The sequence below is a fragment of the Geospiza fortis genome, unplaced genomic scaffold, assembly GCF_000277835.1.
Source record: "Geospiza fortis unplaced genomic scaffold, GeoFor_1.0 scaffold23, whole genome shotgun sequence".
NCBI classification, from domain to species: Eukaryota; Metazoa; Chordata; class Aves; order Passeriformes; family Thraupidae; genus Geospiza; species Geospiza fortis.
In genome coordinates, this window is record NW_005054303.1 from 7,098,455 (window position 1) to 7,118,506 (window position 20,052).

At 37.6% G+C, this 20,052-nt stretch overlaps 1 protein-coding gene across 1 annotated transcript; it reads right to left on the bottom strand.

Annotated features, from left to right (window-relative positions):
• Positions 1-5,090: 5,090 nt before the first annotated feature.
• On the bottom strand, positions 5,091-7,774 carry RD3L (retinal degeneration 3 like). The gene is made up of 3 exons (XM_031066313.1): positions 7,683-7,774; positions 6,702-7,007; positions 5,091-5,854 (listed from the first exon to the last, which is right to left on the bottom strand). The coding sequence occupies exons 2-3, from the start codon at positions 6,998-7,000 to the stop codon at positions 5,557-5,559; spliced, it is 597 nt and encodes a 198-aa protein (XP_030922173.1). The 5' UTR covers positions 7,001-7,007; positions 7,683-7,774; the 3' UTR covers positions 5,091-5,556.
• Positions 7,775-20,052: the final 12,278 nt, after the last annotated feature.

Here is a 20,052-nt window from a genome sequence, read left to right on the forward strand (position 1 = left end):
CTCCTGATGGCCTCCCTCGCTCCTCTGTGCTGGGTGCCCCGGGCATTCCCCAGAGCCAGGGCAGCCTCCTCTGGCTCCCCTGCTCTGGTGGGCCCAGGCTGTGAAGCTGTTGGATTCCAGCCTAACACCCCCGGTAGCGTTTGTGGCGGATGAGTTTTTGTGCGCTTAGTATTTAATGTTGTTTTCTGATTTGCTGCTTAGGTCTGTTGTCTCCGTTATCACTAGATGGGTTGCGTGTAGGGTTTGCTTTCTCTGAAGTGCATTAGCACTGGTGCACAGCTATACCTAGTCCTGTTGAAAAAAAACGTAGAACTGTACTAGAAGGGACTCCGTTTATTCTGATTCAGGTGCATTAGCTTAAAATTTTATCAGTGGGAAGTGATAAATGAGATTCACGAGTTCATTGCTGTCGTTACCTAAGGAAGCATTTAAGTTACTAGAGTAAAGCAAATCAGAGGTATATTGACATGTTGTTCCTTATGGGTTATTCTCAGATGGCAGAGTTTACAGGCAACAAGAAGTCTATGTGTGTTTGCACAGCAGCCAGGTACATTTGCTTTTCACTGGAGTCTGGATATTGAAATCCTAAAACTACTTTGCCCTGGGTGTTACCTGGACTGTAGCAGCACATACTAACCTTGGCATTCAGAGCAGGTGTGGTAGTGTATCTGTGGTTGCTGTAGAGAAGTGTTTTGTATGCACTTCCATATAGTATTTCCAAGATGAGCTGTGCATATACTCCAGAGCGAGCGTTTCGGGTTTTATTTTTCTGTGTGTGTTGCACAGCAGTAGAGGTACATTGGCAGCTGAGAAAGAACAAACTTTTTGCATAACATCTTGCTATCAGGTAGTCTGATATTTCAGCAGAGGCTGTTCAGGCTAGCAGTGTTCCTGTCTTTGCTTCAAGTAAAGGACAAAATTGGCACCTCAAAATGTCTATTATTCCTTTTTAACTCTCAGTGTAAAGGTGCTGCCATTACCAAGCTCTGAATCACTGACTAAGAGCTACTGGGCTTTGTGCAAGTAGTTAAAATTTTCCAGAAGTGGCCAGACAAAATTTTACAGTTATTTTATGTTACTTCTGTGAATGTGATGCTTCAAGTCAGTACAAACAAGATGTTTGTGACTTTTCGGTCTTTATTTAGGTGATAGTAACGTTTCTGTAGTATTTATTAAGTGTTTGACTCTTTAACCCAACTGAGTACTAAGCTACAAGATCTATTTTGTGTATTTTCTGTACACAGGAGGAATAAGCACGATTGATCAAGCCTTGTGTGACTAGGCAGAGGCATATCTTTATTTTTGGTTGAACAGAAAGCTCTTTCCACTCACAAGTCTTAGCAGATAACCTGATTGTGAGTTTGACAGCTGTGTTAGTATGGAAAAAAATTATTTTTACAAGTTTGCTTGTGTAATTTTTTTTCCCCATATCTGAGTGGGACAGAAGCGATATGCATCTTAAATGACCATTTATGTAAGTGTGGACAGAATTTCTTAACAATAGCCATAAAACCTTTGAGCATAGATGATAGGTGTGTGTCTGTCCCGCCACAAAATGGAAGGAATCTCTATGAGAAGCTGTGTTTGCTTAGGTGTGTTTTGTTTTCATGCATACTTTGGTTTCACAGCTCTGGGAATGTGCTAACATTTGGAGTGTTTTTGCAAAACCTGAAGTCTCTATAGGAGGTTTAGATTTGAGTGGTTTAGATTCAAGCATTTCAAAGGAAATGCTTGTATTTTATTCACTGACTTCTTCAGAAAGAGTTTGAGGAGCTGAAAACAAAAGAACTTTTCTTCATTTGTTGAGGCTGCTTGTAGCATAATTGTCCATTTCCTTCAAAACTCTTTTTTTGTTTCTTGGGAAAGTCAAAACTAAAGTTATTCAGATTTTTGAAATGCTTATTTGTGTTTATTTGAAGCTGGATATACAATTACTGGTGGACACTTGTCTACCTACCACTTTTGTCCAAATTTATGTGTAAGAATGTGTGGGTTTGATACCAGATTGGTAATAACAGTTGTGTTATTGCACAAGAGTGTGTGTAATAATACTTTACAAAAACGTTATTAGGATTGTTTAATCGTGTCTCCCTGAAAAAGACTGTGGAATGTCTATACCGATGATGCCTCATTCTCCAAGGTTTTAAGATTGTTTTGCTTCCTGAACTACCTCTAGAATAGTAGTATTAGTAATTGAGGTTGTTGGGGAAAGGTAGCAGAAATAGAAACTGCATAAAATCTCACTGGAATTTCTGTACTTAAACAGATCATTGATTAACTTTTAAATTCGTTTTATTGTGTTTTACTGAAAGAAAAGAAATTCAGACCCTTAAATCCTTCCTTGGTATCAACACAATTGTGTTCACATTAAGACTTAAGTTAAAGGCTTAAGTGTGTGAAAGGTGCTTATTATCTCTTTTATTTCTTACATCTCATAGGTGTCGATTTCACCAAGTTAGCATCTTTTTGAAGCTGAATTACTGGCTGGAAATACTACATGCTGTTTGCTTTGCTTGATGTTTGTGCAGGTGGGAGACACTGCTGTCCTTTGGAATTGCTGCCACTCACCTTCCTGTCACCAGGGTGGTTTGTGTTGGCTGCCTGCCTATTGCAGAAATACCTGCTGGCTCCGTGTAAGGGGCAGTGTAGTTTTAGAACACCTTATGCAAACTGTGTAGGGCATAAATATAAAATACTTAAAGAAGCAGTTGCTTGGACAGTGATCTCCCACAGGGTAGTGGTGACTGGTCTTCCAGCAATGTTACTCCTCTCTGAGGTAGCTGAATTCTAAGGGTAAGCATAATTCTAGCAAATGCCTTGTGTCAGCTGGTGAGTTGAAGAACAGATTTTCTTGGCAGCATGTTGTGGTAAATCTAACAAATTTCTTTAAAATATATTTAACATTTTTAGTTTGGCTTCTTGCCCTTACCCCATTGCTTTTTCTATGCTTTTCTTTGCTTTTTAACTAGAGAGAGTATATAACAATTTGGTCAGGAGGAAGTGCTTGTACTCCACAAAGTTCCCCACATTTCAATATTTGAAAAAATAGCCAAAGTGAGTCCTTAGATGATGGCAATTTCTCAGCCTTTGGATATTTATTTCCTGTACCTTCTACAGTTCTCCTTTACTTTCTCCTTCTCCCTTTCCCCCCAAATATGGACACTAGAACTGGATGCAGTAATCTGATTAAAACATGCATATAAAAGTCGGTGAGCCTTTCTGTGCATTTCCCTGGCACCATATAGGGATTTAACACTGAATTGGCTATGATGCCTACCTATATTTTTAACCTTTTGTGCAGCAACTGCCTTTTAGAATATGGCATAGTTGATGGTCCCTCTTTCTGAACTTGGAAAAATGCATTTGCTCATGTTAAAATGAAATTGAAATTTGCAGGGCGTGGGTAATGGGTAAGTTGTATCTGGGGTTATCTTCTTGTGTTTATTTATTTTCCCTGCTCATTTTCGGTGATTGTTAAGGTAAGTGGATCTTCCATATTACTGGCCTTCCAATTTCCATAAGTGAAAACTTGGAAACTACATTTTGAGAGTTTTTTTACCTATTTTTCAGATAGACAGCTGTGAGGATACCATTTTAAGAAATAAACTTACATGAATTGCCATTGCAGGAATTTTGCACATTTGACCACTTCAAAGCTATCTGAAACCAGCATTATGAATGTTAATTCTCAAAGTAATCCTGCCAATACCTTTTAAATACTCAGTACCTCTTACCCCCCTTCCTTGACATTTAATACTTGTGAGAATTTTATCACTGTGGAAAAATCTTTTTTTGAATCTCTTGCTGCCCTCATGCAGGGATTAGATTAGAACTGCAGGAGAAGCATCTCCAACTCCTTGTGCTGCATCAGTAGGGCAGAGTAAGTTTAGCACAGTGTTTGTTATTAATCCTCAAACTGACAAGAAGAGGGCAAAGAGTTTATAGCAGCTCTGAGTGCAGATATAAGAAGTTTGCATGTCCTTGTGAAGCTTTGTGTATTTAGTTCATGCAAGGTGGAGGGGCTAGTTACTTTTGGAATTGAGCTGCAGCTTTTATTGTTTTAGACCTGTTGGAAATTTTTTGCTCTAGTCCTCTGGTGCTTTTTCCTTTATGTGGATTAGGAGTTCTGATTGTTTTATCTTCTATGAATATTATGTTTTATTTTTCTACATGAAATGTTCTCTATATCATAAGCTTTTCAAAGACTTTTTAAAACCATTTTCAAAAAGATTTAAAAGTGTTTAGTAAATGATTATGCCATTTGTTCATCCAATTTATGTTGCATTATTAGTACATTTTTTTCTGGAATGAGGAATACAGCTGTGGAGCTTAAGATGCCTTAAAGTTGTGTTACCAACTTGATGAAATCTGATTGGCTTCTTCAGTATGTTTGAAGATAATACCAGAGGAAGCAGTTTTGTTTATGGAATAGTGTATTCTGTGAATTGGGCCATGTGAGTCTTGCCCATTTTTTCTGATCCAGCAGACAGATCACGAGCAAATACAGATAAAAAGACATTATATGAAACGTGTAAAAACTTGTTACAGTGATGGGAGCACAATTGGAAATGTAGCCAACTGAGTTCTGGCATATGTTTTCATTGATTTTCTGCTCTAATTGCCTGCTGTGACCGTGACTGCTGTATATGTGATTAATCTTGTAAAACTTGGTGAACCCACAGTGATAGATTATGGTGGCTGAGAAACATTAGATTTTGTTATGTGTAAATTTAGAAGGAACACCTTGTGTGTTGGAAATGATCTGTTGACTCCTTGGCTATTCTAGAGGTACCATCTGATTTGATCAAAATATTAAGGGTTTAATGCAGAATTTGGGTTTCAGAACAAGTAAGTCAAATGGAAAATGGCTATTAGAAATTAAATAATTCATTAATTTTTTTAAAGAATAGAGAGCTAGTTGTTAAATGCTGTTAAATATCTAGTGGTTTTGTTTGGCTGTCCTCCACATACTTCAGCACGTGCAGAGTATAGCTTAGAAAAAAACCATAGAAATAGTACATGTAGTTGAGTTCTGTCAGTCTTTACATGCAATTATGCTTGAAGTTAAGAAATAATTATTCAGCTCCAAAAAGTATTTGCCAGTTTATTTAACTGATGTTATATTAAACCATTTCTTTTACACGGTATAAAGTTCCCATACAGCCTAAAAGCTATGTGACAAACACAGAAGTTTTTGTCTAGCACTTTGTGCATTGATGCTGTTTCAAAATATGCAAAGCAATCTTTTTTCGTTGTTGTTTTAAGTACTTCTAGCTCTATATGGCTGATAATTAAACTGCCTCAGATTTTTTTTCAGAAACCTCTACATTTATTTTAAAAGGTGGCTTCAAACACAACAGCTCTAAGAAACTATAAAGGTAAAAGGTGAGTTGATACCTAAGTCACTGCATACCAGCTATTACAAAGGATTTTAATTTCTAAACTTGGAATAAAAAGGGGAGGATGTCACATTTCTTACTCCTGTGTGTCTTGATGGCAATTACAACAAAGGAATGTGGATGGCTACATAACTTTTTGAAAGTAACACTAACTAACTTAACTTGATGGGTAGTAATAGGGTAGATTCCAGATTCTGTGAGAGAAGGTGGGAAACATGCTTTGTGTGTTTTTGTCGACATAACTTGAAACCGTGGGGATTTCATCCTTGTCCGACTTGTTGGAGCTGTCACCACGCAGACTAAAATGTTCAGGGCAATTTGTATTCCATGCATCTACCAGCTGCTCTGCTTGGTTTTCTCTCTCAATAGTAGTAAGAAAATCTTTTAAAACTTGCTTGAATATGTAGACTATTTCCCACGGCAAAACATCATTTTCTGCCAAAACTTCCCGAAATCTAGAAAAAAACAAAAATTGAAATCTAATCATCGGCACTGAAAACTTTTCTCTTTCCTCTCTGGTCATTTGGGGGTGGGGAAGGAGGAAATTATTTGAGCTCTAGTGTCATTTTTTCCTTGCTGCCACATTTCCCCACTTACCTCCCCCAGAAGATTGTAAGAGGAAAAGAGCTCTAACAATGCACTGGATGTGTTCCAGCTATTGTGGATTGAAAGCAGTTGTAATTGGTTAGGCTTTTTTTTTAATTTTTTTTTTTCTTCTTTGGCCCATCTGAGTAACTTGATTTAAACTGACTTTGCCCTTAGGTGTATTCTGGGCTTTAAAAGGCAAATGGACTTGTTCTGTCGTTTCTGAGTCCCTAGAAAATGTACTTAAAATGCAGGCGTAGGAGAATTTTTCTTCATAAAATGCATGGAGGGATTTTTTAAATTTTTTTTTTAATTTACATTGATTTTCAAGTTTTTAGAAGCTTTCTGGTATTGTAGACAGTAAGGCTGGATTTCTGCATAATGGTGCATTTCATTAGTCCTTTTTTTTGATTTTTAGTTACTGGATTGCTATTTAATAAGTAGTAGGGATAAGTAACAGGAAAAATGGGAAGTATTGAAAGGTCATACGAGATTTCCTTTGTTTGGATTAGACCAGGAAAATCTAGATTTAAAACTTCCTTCAAGTGCAGCATATTAAAGTGAAGATGTAATTTCTAAAACAACTGTAAAAATTCTCTCCAGTTGCTGGTCATTGCTACTTAGGAAGAGCAGAGCCAAATACAAACTTTGATTAGGTAGAGAAACATCTTAACTTGTGATAGAGAACTTGGAGTCAGGGAAATACGAAACAATTACCTGCTGAGAACAGTTCCTGTTTGGCAGGGCTGGATTTGAGAGCACAGAACTTCAAGCTGCCGTTGCTCAGTAGCTGGAATTGTTGCTTGAGGGTTTTGGTAGTTCTTGAGCCAGTTGTAATCCATGCCAGGTTTCTGGACTTTTTGTTCATTTTCAATCTCTTGCACTAATCTTTCACGCTCTTTCAGGTGCCATTTCAACTCCCTCAGCAGGGTTTTTGTAACTACTTCTGATCCAGGACATCTTGTGGATTTGAAGGAATCAGTTTTTGACCATTTCATCCAGCCAAAAAGTGGCATTTTTAAGCTGGGGAGAGGAAAAAAAATAATTTTGCTTGTCTGTCTAACTGATTAGTTCTTTTTACCTGTAGACTTCTTTCTTAGGAACTGAATGGTTGAATGAAACTTAATTAATGATTAGAATAGGTTGCTGCACAAAATCACCAGGCCATAATGAAATACTACAAGTCTTGCACCTTACAATATTTTCTGACTCTTTTCTGAGTTAACATACTCTGTGGGATTTACAGCATTTGAAAGTACATATCTGTCACCTTGGAAATATTTCATATTTTATCTGTAGTGTACATGATTTAAAAAACAAGCAGGGAGGAAACCCCTAAACCCCATCACACAAGATAACAAAAAACCCCTCAAACCTCACAAAAAGCCAACTAAATAAGAGCACTCCATCCCAACAAAACACAAACCCCAAAAATTTGAACTTTTCAATACATGTGTATATGTTTAAAAATGAAATTAATTTTTAATTAACTACTAATTAATTATAATTAGTAGTTAAGTGCTAGAAGTCTGCTTGATCTGGTTTTACAACTTATGTATCAATTTTTATTTTAAATCTTTAAATTATTGTTCACATAATCTGGAGGCAGAGATCTGGTAGAATAGACTTCTGATTTGCACTTTGTCACAAATCATGCACACACAAGCATGCAAATTAGAATAAAATAACATAAATTACCTTTGCAGTTGTCTGTGAACAGTGTTGTTTCAGGTGAGTTTGCTTGAAGGTCTCTTATTCTAGCATATCCCGTTTGCAGGTTCTTAGTACTGCTGGAAGAAAACAAGGGTTTTTTTCTCTTTTTCTTATTTTCTCTTTTTTTTTTTCATTTACTCAAACTGTGCCCAGAAAAAATGACTTTCTGTACTGAATATGACAGTTTAAGTTTTTCTGCTTTTAAGGTTCTTTTTCATCCTCTGTACTGGAGAGAAGCAGTAATCCATTTAACCTAACATGGTCTCTCAAATACTTTCTCCCAAGTCCATTAAGATCTCCTACCTTTGAATTGAGTTCTGCCGATGGCAGCAATTTGAAAAAAGATGGTAACAATTTCAAATGCTTGTTGCTAAATCCATCCAAATGTATTGTTGGTAGTGAGATGAATAATGATAGTCTGAAGCAACTACAGACGTGCTTGTAGCTAAAGTTAAGGCTGTCGTATGATGTGATGCTTGGCTGTGCATAGCTGTAGGTCACAGTTTAGAGCTGTATTTTTATGCCCGTAGAGTGCTAAAAATAACTATGTTGCTTTTATCATCAAACTAAACTTTCAGGCCATTGAGATGCTGGAAGACTTATCTCCCATTAGAGGGGATCAGGCTGTTCTGCTGTCATTTTTAAACAGCTAAGAATAGTTTTTCTCTAGTAAAGATCATCTAAAGCTTTTGTTAAGTGAGTGTTGACAGAAAAGAGGTATTTGACAGTTGCTCAGGATTTTGTCGCTACATTAAATGTTTCTTCCAGCTGAATTTCATCAGTCTCATGGTTCTATACATTTTCATTACTGTGCATAGCTGTTAGCATTTTTAATTAACATTTCAAATGTGTTTAAAGAAGCCAGACTGTAACACCTACAGTTTGCCATGAAAGACACTGTAATCTAATTAAAGGAATAGAATGATAAGGAGATGCAAATTGAGGTCAAACTGATCTAAAAAGCCCAGAATTGTAAGTCTTACCATAGACATTGCTTCTCTCTCAAGTGGCTGTCAGCTGCCTGCTCTTTGTTTCCTTGATGAATGTTTTGATCATATCCATTTTTAAGGTTCATTCTCGGGGATGGCGCTGTGCACACTAAAGGTCGCTGAAGGAGCCATTTTCCGTTCCAGTTATCCGGTCTCTTCCTATTAATCTAAGCAGTAGCCATGGTATAAGAAACACTGCCTTTCTTCTTGCCCTTGTTCTAACCACTGTCTGTACCCCTCTTAAGTATTTTTCATCTCCTACTTTTCTCCCTCCATGGGTGTGTTGAGCAGTTGGGAGAACAAAGGTTCTCTAAATTTGTTCTAGATGTCATACAACATAAAGGATGACGTGTATGGCTGTTATTAAAGCTGATACTACCTATACATTGGAAAAATTCAAATGTCAGTATTAATCCTCTTCAGCTGGAAGGTTTTCACATTGCATTGAATGTGGTACTATGAAAAAGGAAGAGAGCTAGGTTTATGATGACAGAACTGTCCTGACAGATTTTCAGATAAAATTAAAATGCTCCTTGCCACCTCCTTTACAGCACAGTTAACATGTCACCACTTTTTTCCACTGTATCAATCTGCAAGTAAACTGCTGTACAGTGTAAAACCATTATCATGTCTTTGCAGATTAGAGATGCATACTGGAAGGTGTGCAAAGCAATTAAATGAGAAACCTACAACTTTTATTTTTCAACCTAATCTTTGGTTGCATCATTGAAGATTCAAGGCAGGGTCCTGAGGATCATGTGTCTCTTGCCATTGGTAGGAGAGCATTGAAGCTAAAAATTTCTGTTGCTTCTACTTTTGTATGCCCTTCAGGTGTGTGAAGAGATGACTGCTTATGTGGGGCCGGCTGTGGAAACTGGACCTCAAAGTCGAGCAATAGTTTATGCAGTTTCTAGCCCATGGTTAATCCAGGAAACTTTAAGAGTCAAAATTCTACCCTGTTGTCTCTAAATGTACTCCTGGACCTAAAGTGGTGTGTCAGGGTGAAAATTTTGGCTTGACTTTGGCTGATAGTGGGTCTGTTCCCTGAAGGCAAGGTGAAGTTTGTCTTTATTAGTAACTTAATTATGTCTCAGTGGTCAACTCTGTGCATCCCCAGTCAGAACAAGGAGTGTTCCCCCTGGTGTGTGTGGCAGAACAGCTCCTGTAGTAATGTGCTGGCTTTATTCTGTTGCTTTCTTTTACCCTGAATATAAATTAGACGCAGTTCTATTTGCTTCTTAATTTTCCAAGGTGTATTTAGGGAGTCTGGTATTCGTTCTTATTTGAGGTGAAAGGATTTTCAGTGTGAGGTTAGTACCTGTCATGTTAAAAGAATTCCTCCTAAGGTAACATTTGCACCCACAGTGATTGGTGTGTTCTGGGTATGGTTTGTATTGAAAAGCTGCAACCAAACCCAGCATTCCTGGAAGAGCCCTCATTTTTGGAGTGGTTTTGTTCTGCCATGTGGGTGGCTTGGTGTGAAGGAGTGGAAGTATGGTTCATGGCTCTAATTATTAATCTGAAAATATCTGATACTCTGATCTCATCTGTTTGGGGAATTCCTTGTTGCTTTCCTCCTGTTTGACATCACGAATGTGAGGGAGAAGTTGAAAATGAAGATGTACCTTAGAAGTATTGCTTTTAAATTTGGTGGGTTTTTTTTGACAAAGCCAGTTTGAGTAGATGTTGGTGCTGAAGAGCATTTTGTTCAAAACCAGCTCCATTTAACTGAATATTACACTGACGTGAACATCCAGGCATGATAAATGGTGAGAATGGTTGGAGGAGAAGCTTATTCTTTCTCTTGGAAAATTTTATGCCATCTGTACCATGTGGGATGCTGTTGACTATAGTAGTTAAAAGAAGCAAGAAGTACAGCTCTCTTTATGAATGAGACTCAATGTGACATTGAGAAATTCTTACTTGACTAAAAGTGCTAGTAGCAGATCATAAGCATTGCTACCTAGCTAACCTTTCAACATGTTGGAGTAATGTTGCATGTTCCATAATTCTTCCCGAGATCTGTTGATGATAATCATATACTGTGGTTTGCTGCCACAGATTTTTGTGAAGGGCTGGTGATTGCTGGAGGTTAAGCCCAGTAGACACCTAAGCACCACACAGGCCCTTGCTTACCTGCTGTTCCTCCTCAGGGAAATAGGGAGTGAGGAGTGGGACATAAAAGAAAAAAAACTTGGGTTCAAAATAAAAGCTTAAAAAGTGGAACAAGAGAGAAAGAAAACAAAAAAAAAAAAGTGATGCAGAGGCAGCCCCACATCTCCTCTCATAGGCAGACCAATGCCCAACCAAGTTCTGAACAACAGATGGCAAGCTGAACTGAAACCCCACTCTTCTCCCTTTTTGTTGCTGAGCACGACACTAAATGGCATCTCTCTGGTCTGTGTTGCCTTCCTGGTTGTGCCCCCTCCCAAACCCTTGTGCACCCACCAGCCTATTTATGGGGAGCAGGGGAGGATGTAGTGTGAGAAACAGAAAGGTCCTGGATGCTGTGCAAATGCTGTTTAGGAGTAACTAAAACATTTATCTTCAAAAGTACTGATCTGGTCACAATTGTAAAACAGCATCATAGTGCTGCTATGAAGAAAAAAACCCTATCCCAGCCAGGTCCAGAACAGTCACAAAGAAAAGTTGCAAATGCTCCCATCATCTGGGCAGAGAGAGATTTTAAAAATAATTTATCCACAGTTAGCAGGTTGGACGGTTTCCTTTCATTTATAATGCAGTGCTACTGTATGGGTTTAATCAACTTGGTAGTGTATTTTTCTTTTGACTTGACAGAACAACTCACTCCGGCTGTTTTGGGCAGCAGACAGATGGTGAGTCTACCTCTTCTGACCACTTGACCCAGCATTTGACTGCTCCTTTTGTTTTTTTAACAGTTATGAGCAAAATTTGCCATGAGCCTACACAAGAGGCCTCTTGGTAAGACTCCTTGTTTGGTCTTTAGCTGTGACAGTGAACAGCAGAATAATTTTCTTTCAGCAGTGTTAGCTGACAGAAGTTTCTGTAAGCTATCATTGCATCCTGGTGCTGAGATGAATAAAAACAGGAAATATTTGAAGCTGATTTCTTTCACTTGGGCTATCTGTAGCATTAATGTCTCTGATGCTGATGACACATCACTAACAGGCAGGGGAGTTACAGGCATCAATTTGAAATTGAGGCAGTCCTGCTTTTAATACTAATCTTCAAGAGCATTCTTCTAAATTCAGAGCAGTCTCTTACTTGCATTTTATTTTTCTCAGAGATTCGTTTAATATGGATTTTACCAAGTTGGTAACCAAATGCAGGAAGAGAAGCTCATCAGCAGCTCATCTCCTAGAAGAGTCCAGTTCTTTGAAGCCCAGCAGTTCATCCCACTGACATAAGATCCCAGGGTAGAAGACAGTAAATTGGAGGATTTGGGCTGTTTTATCTGGGCATTTATGCTTTTTATGTTTCTTGGATTTTAACTGTGGATAAGGGGCAGAGCTATTAGTTTGACATATGTGAAATATTTCTGAGTTACTGAGTTTCCACAGTCTATCCAAATCCAAATATTAGCATTTGAGTTTTTTAGAATTTTACAAAGTTGTTTTAATGTTCTCCCTCCCTCTTTCCCCCACTCTCCAGCTAGTTAAGGTTTTAAAACAGGCAATCTGAATTACACCTGAGGAAGAGCTGTGCAAGCCTTTTAAAAGGCTTAAATATGAAGACTTTATCACTAATTCTAGCAAATTATATTTTAGAGAAGTTCTCTTACTGGGGGAAAAAAGCATGCACTTAACTGATTCTTAAATTCTTGAAATAATACGTAGTGACTTTGTGAAATCTGTATTTTAGTTTTTAATATGTTACATTTATTCTGAATTCTATTAATAGTCTCTTTTTGCAGCTGAAACATGGTTTTTGAATGACAGTACATGATTTCATTGAAGTTAGTGTATTTCTGCAGGTAGAACCAACCTTTTGTATAGAAAGCCAGCTTCCAGCTGAAAGGAAGGTAATTTTTAGTATGTCCTGCAGTAAACCCAGTGGAAGGTTATTTACTGTCATGGCAAATGTTCAGTTATGTAAAGTGTCACATTACTTTAGTTTCAGAAGAGGAGCTTTGAAACAGTCTACTGTATATATCTTACTAAAATTGTACAGCAAAATATTGCTCTGTACGTTATGAGGCTAAGTGTTTTTTCAACTGATTTCCTCCCCCCCCCCAAAGATCTGTAAATAGGTGAATAGTTTGTGTGCGTGACAGAAGCCATGACTTGGGGCAGTCCTTCTCTTGTGATCTGTGAAATGGGTGACACTAGCTTTATGTTCAACTTCTAGTCCCATGTGCGCAGGATTTTTTGTGTTAAATGAGGCAGAACATAAATAAGCGGAGAGTACATCTGTAAGAATTTTTTAAAACTCAGTCCCAAGATACTTTCATTTTTGTCTCTAAGATGGACATGTTCTAGAAATTACGTGGCCTTGAGAAGAACCTTCTACCTCAAAATTAATAGAATTTTTTTTGAAGTTAGATAAGCATCTTAACCCTTAGAGTTTCATTGCATGCTTGGGTGTTTCCTTTATGCAGTCAGGTGTGCTGCATAAGCAATTTTAATTTTTTTTTTAAATAAGACTGTATGTGTCTGTTTGTTTAATAAAACCTTTTTTAAGCATTTCTTCTAGAAGTGTTAACTATGTTCATTGTAGGCATTGGCATTGCAGTTCATGTGTGTCATTGGAAAGTGCCAAACAAATTACCTGTCAGAGTTAAGGTGAGATTGGGCAATTGATTCTATTTTTGGCAGCTAAGTGTATGCAAAAATGCTTTAGTTATTATTTCAAGTGCTCAAATACAAATATTTACTCAGTATACTCTGTTATGATGCCTTGCTGACTTACTAGAAGTCATTTTGTAGCTTGAAGAAAGACCTTTCTCTAACTCAATTTGTGTAAAGAAAGGCACCCTTGGTGTATTTGAAAGCATTTACAATTGAATGTGTCAACAATTTTTGGTGTTAAACTGTGTTTGTTTCCCTTCTATTCATTCCCATGAAGTGACAGCTGTATTTAATTTTGTGTTTAAAAATACCTTGTTTCAATCAATTGCTCAAAATTAGTTTGGCTGGGCTTGTGTACCAAGACCACTCACATTTCAGAAAAATGTTATAGTAGTTAGAATGAAGAAAGAATAAAGAATGAATCCTGCTACCTCATAAGGCAGTGTTAATTCTTTTCCAAGAAGAGGCATGTACCTTTTGTCTTGATGGAAGGGATGCTGCTGGCCACTGCTTGTCAGGCTTCAAGTCCTGTCTGCTGCTTCTAAGAGTGTTTCTGAAAATAGGTAGGTCTTGAAATGTACACACCTACATGGGTAAATCTGAGGATGTAGCAGGAGTTACTTGTTGAGTGAAGTCAGTGATTGATTGTGTTCTCAGTGCTTTATAATTCTGTCTGCCTTCTTCCACTTGGGGTGAACAGAATGTCACACATTTGCAGGTTCTGCCAGCAGAAATCTGGCTGCTTTTGAGGATGAAATACGCCCTTGGTATGAAAAAGATCAAAGATTCACCTACTTTTTAAAATGAGGGACAAGGAAGAAAACCCAGAATATTTAAAATCTCCTACATTTCCTTCAGACTTCAAATTTCTGTGATTGTGTTAGTCACAAAAATGCCTTTTACTGCTTCTTAATTTGGTGGAGTTTTGACTGGTTTGGATGTGCAGTTGAAAAGGCTGGACTCTGGAAATCCTGAGGAAAATGTATTATAACATGGCAGGTGTACTGAAGGTGGGTTTTGGCTGTCAGAAGGAATAGAAATGGGGAAGAAATAACTGGTGTATGGGACAGACAGGTGGTTCATAAATAGAATCCAGAAAATTCCCTTCGTTTCCATTGCTGTTTTCTAGCCTGGAATGGATTTGAATTTCTGGATCTTGTTGTTCTTCTGCTGTCAGCAAATTTTGCTGAAAATCATTAGAATTCCACCTAAGGGAAATTTCTTTCTGTTTATCCAGGTATATAGGATGATGCCTCCCACTAATGGTGTATTAATGATTACTTGGAAGGACTGTATCATTCTGGTGATTTAGGAGAGCTCCAGGGGGCTTTATAATAATTTTTTTTCCATTTTGCCTAAAACCCCCTATTATTCTGTAAGCTTTTAATTTTATTAATGCAGAAAAGTACATCATTAAAACATCAATAAATGGTATAGAGAAGCTTATTTGTTCATTTCATCTTCCCATATGTAATTTTCCAGTTGCATATGATTTTCCTCAAGACTGGAGCCTGATTTGGTACATCAAGTGCACAATGTTTATTCCTAATGACTGGCTATTAAATATCTTGTTTATTCATTGTGTAGCCTGAGGTTCATTTACTGCGTGCTGTTTTCTGAAGACAGAAAACCCAGTTCTTGAAATAAAATATTCAGCTGTCCAAACAAAAAAAATTAATCTTTTCTTGCAAATTACTGAGGTCATGCTGTACTCATTTTCCTCAAGCTGTACAGGCAAAGGTTGAAGGCTCACACACATGTATATATACATAAACATTTCTGGGAGCCTGTCTTGAAATGCTTAAGACTCTTAAAATTCCAAGAGATATAATTAATAAGTTTTTTTGTTTATTTATGTAGTTATTACTGTTCCTTATCTGTTCCTTAACTGATTTCAGCTCCTGCTTAGATGCTGAATGCATCTGCAGGGTTTAACTGCAAGCAAGGAGCACAGTCCTGCCTTTCCCAGCCTTAGCTCCTCAGTGGGAGTTTGCTGTTGGTGATTTGCTTGTTGTTGCTCCAGGCTCTGACGGTCAAGCAGTACCTGCTCCTCTGTGACAGCACTGCCTGCTTGCTCTGGATGGCTTTTCTCCTCGTGGAGAACCTAAGGACAAGTTGCATTTACTGCATAACCAGGTTTTATTTTCAGAATTTGTGAGGCTGCAGGTTTATGGAAGTGAAAAAATAATTGGTTATATCAGTAAAAATCTGTGTAGTATGTGCATACAATGCTGCCCAAGTGAGATTGTGCAGCCAGGCTTCATTATGGTATTTTCAGCTACTGCATGCTCGACTTTGTTAACATCATTGAATTTTTTGGTTTTATTTGTGTTTAATATACACTCGGTGGAATAACCTACATCGCAAACAGTCAGACATCCTGTGTATGAATATTTCTGCATATTTTCACAGATTCATACCTTTTGAGGAGTGTTTTAGAAGGGTTTGAGTGATAAAGTTGGATATAGGCAGCTGTTGCTCATGTAGGCATTGTACAGATGGATGCAGTTCTGCTGAACCTTGCATTAAGAAATACTTTAGGTCTGGGGGAAATTGCTGTAGCTCTATGCCTAAAATATTGTTAAAATTGGATCAGAAGCTATATCTCCTAGTTTGTTGGCAACAGTAGGTGATAAATACTTGGTGTTCTGTTCTGAACTGGGCTGAGTGAATTGTCTGTAGCAGAGCCAAGCTGACAGAGTTTGCCTTGGCAGGGAAGGTGAGTGCTCAGTGGCATCAAAATCTTGGGAGTTTGCCTCTGTTGAGGGCTGTGTGATGTAGTGCCATGTTAAAAATCTCATGTAGTTTTCAGTGTCACTGTTTCTGAGGACATTGCCTATTTTTTGGGTCAAGAAATAAACACTTCCACAACACTATTCTTTCATAAAACTTAGATCTGCTGTGCCTTCAGGAATCGCTGCATAGGTAAGACTTGCACAGGGCCCAGAGTTGAAGTTAATGTGCAAAACTGTAGTTTCTGCTTTATTTTGAAAAAATCACTTTTGATGTTTTCAAAGCTTTTCTATGTTTAAGTTCACCTGTGATTTAATAACAGTGCAATCATTGTTTACATGTTACTTTATTCACTAGTGAATTTCATGTGAATTTCTTCAAACTGTTTATGTAAAAGAGACTTCTAAAAATTTCATTTCATTACATTTATATAGTGATTAACGTTTCTTGTGTGTAACAGATTTCTATAAAATTCAGTGATTATTCAACGAATGTTAATTTTTTTCACTGACCACCATCATTTCTAGGCTTACTGTCAAAACTTTTTTCTTAAAAGCAGTGAGATGTTTGTGTTTCCTCCTGTCCACTTCCCCTATCTCAAGGGAATCATGCAAGAATTACATGCATTTTCCTAATTGTATGTGTCAATAATTGAAGAAACAGAGCTATTTCATCTTTGTTCAGAGGAAATTGTAGTGTTTCTTTAGAAGAGAAATTGGTAGGTATTGAAGCCTTACAGGATGATATTTTGGGAGCTCAGTCTTTTTGGGTCTAAACAAAAAGATGCAACGTGGCATTTTCCTCAGGCTAGTATCTAAATGCATAGACTGATTTTTTTCCTGAAGTTTGTTCATTGAGGTAGTTCCTGCATGGCATGGAGAACTTCCTGTATAATGCTGTTATTTCCAGAAATCCCAAAGACTTGTATTAGGAAGCACTTACTGATTTATCATTTCTTTCCTCTTCAGACTGCCTATCTCAGAGAACATTGGAAATGAATATGCTAAAAAATACAGACAAGCAGAGGAACAAGAGCTGAATGTAGATGGAAATTATCAACTTGTCTATAAACCAGGTAAAAAAAAGAAATAAAAGTATTTCATTCCTATTATAAACTCAGATATACCTGTCCTTTTTCTCCCTGTTGTCTTTATGCTATCTCCCTCTCTAAATTGAATGTACTTGTTTGTTTATTGATGTATGTGCATTAGTTTGTTACAGATAAAGCATGGTATTAAAAAGTCAACTTATTTTCTGTAAACTACAATGTGTAATGCTGTTGCATAGGTAAGTGTTCATACATCTGGCTTGTTGTATTGATAAATGCAGATATAGGATTAAAATGAATCTGCAAGGACAAGATACCATTCATTAGATTCAAGCCCTTGTTCTGTTTTCTCATTTTCTATTCGTATTTCTCTGTGTACTTGATTGTTGCTTTGAGCTGCCTTTACAGAGAATTTCAATTGCACTTCTTTCCTAGGAGCTCTGGTAAAAGCACTGTGAGGCTGACTCACTTGTCAGGGCAACTCAGCTTCAAACTCTTATGTGCCTCCTAATTTCCAGATTTGTTAATGTAGCTGATTTCCTGAGAAAAGGACATTTATGTTTTATTTGTTTTGTATGTCATTCTCTTAATACTTTCTGTATACCTTTGCTGGCATACCAAAATATGACAAATGGAGAAATTTTCTAGAAATTACTGTCTTTCAGTGCATCTGCAAATTCTCTGGCCTCTGGAACTCAGGCTGATGGAGCCACTTGTGGGATTTGTCATCAGCTCAGATGCAGCAGGGACACTTGGCTAGTTCACCATGTGCAGTGCACCTTGTTTTCCATCCTAACGACAAAATACTCTCTTGTTCCCTTGATGTTACTTAAAGTTTGTGAGAGAGGAAGTATTAAAAGGTGGAAATGGGGGAATAAAGAGACTGGAAGGAGCTTCCGGTGTTGTCATTCAGGAATGACATTTCCCTAGTTCTTCGTGTGCTTTACGAGCAAAAGAGACAGCAACAAGTTGAGTAAGATTAAGTTCTGTAGATGTTTCTTTAATAATACAGTGATATTGATTAATGCAGGGAAATACCATAGCTCATTCAGTGTCTTTTGCCTACTGAATCAGAATTGTGTGTAAAATAGACTAGCAGCTTTAGCAGCACTGGTGGCCTGCATGACTTTGAATGGGACTGATGCTAGCAGTGTTCCCTCTGTAAAAGAAACAGGATTATAACTTAGGCTTTTCAGGAAATTTTTCTGTGTAGTCATTCTGATACTTTATTTTATAAATACCTATTTTCTCTTGGTCTACCCTAAAATATTTGTCCTTGAAATTTTGCCTTCTAGTATTTACTCTTGCCTTTCAGTTGTAACTTACTGAAACAGCATCTAGTTAGCAAACAACCATAAACATTACTAAAGTATTGACATATTACATAATCTCTAATTATTAATGCATTAGATATTTTCCTCAGTTTCTTGCCCCCCCCGCCCCTTCCTTCCCCCTGTTCTGTTCTTTGTCTGTCTCATTGTCTGGACTCTCAGTTGCTTCAGGAGCTGTTCTGTGCAGTGTTGATGGCTGCCTGCTCTCATCAGTGCTCTGCTGCCAGCAGTGTGTGATCCCATGGCAGACTCCAAGCAAACTGGATAGTGACAGGACTGGAACATTCCTAAGGCATTCTGAGGCTGAGCTGCCAAATCCCACCTAGATGTAGAATCACATAAAAGCTTCAGAAAATCCTGCTTTTTACTGCCCTTAACTTTGACTTACAAGCAGACTCAGAAATACTGTTAGTATAGTAGAATAAAAGAGCTCAGTAAGTGAGCATAAGAATTGTACTGTTAATTTTATAGCTTATAAATGTGTATGTTGTTCTACATTTGAGACTGCTTTAATGTAGTATGCTTGTCATTCAGATTTTGAGAGCTTTGAGATGTATTTGTAACTATCAGCTATATTGATCTGAGAGTTTGTTTTCCTCAAGAACAGGGGAACTGTCATAAATGATCAAGGACTTATCTAGACCAGGACCTGTGAGTTGAGCTGTGTTGAATACAAATTTAGTCAAGAAACAACCTTCACAACATGGAAATGAGAAACTGATTTTTTCTGAAGGTTCTGAATTGGTACCCCTTTTGTAGCTTCTTTCTCTGAGTTGCTGTTCTGACTGTAGGCAATATTTTCTGTGCAAATTGATAGCCTGTTTTAAATCTTGCAGTTATTGAAACTGCTTGTGTTTGTACTGCTTGTGCCTTGCTATTTGATGAAGTTCTATTGAGTTTAAATCCTGTGCTTTCCAATTTCTTTGAAAGAGCATATGCTTTCATACTGAGATGACAAACAGAAATGCCTGATCTGCTTCTGTGTTGGGGAAACAGATCATCAGGGAACTGCATTTAGAGTTCTGGCTTCTGCAGAGCATGGTAGAAATGATACTGCTGTGCAAAGGAAGTTAAGTGATTAAATAAAAGCAGAAGAAAATTATTTTTCCTAACTGTTAGCCAAAACAAGTAGAGCATTAGCAGTTCTTCCCTGTCCCACCAGGCTTTTTTCACATTTGGTACTGGCTCTTCCAGCCTTCACACACTTTTGATTCAGTGAGGTCATGGAGTGTTGTGCAGAGGGAAACCTGCCAGAGCTGGGTGTATAGGATGCTTACCACTTTACTCATCTTGTAGAAAATACCTTTTTCCAAATTTAGGAATTCTGAACTGTACAAACTAGAGCTTGGCACTTCAGAAAACTGCTAAAATCCTTATTTTCATGAAGCTTTGTGGATGGCAGCATTTTTTTTTCCCCCTCTGTCTTCATGATTTTCATGCCTATAAATGGATATCTTTTGGAGGTCTTCCAGGTCCCACCTGAAG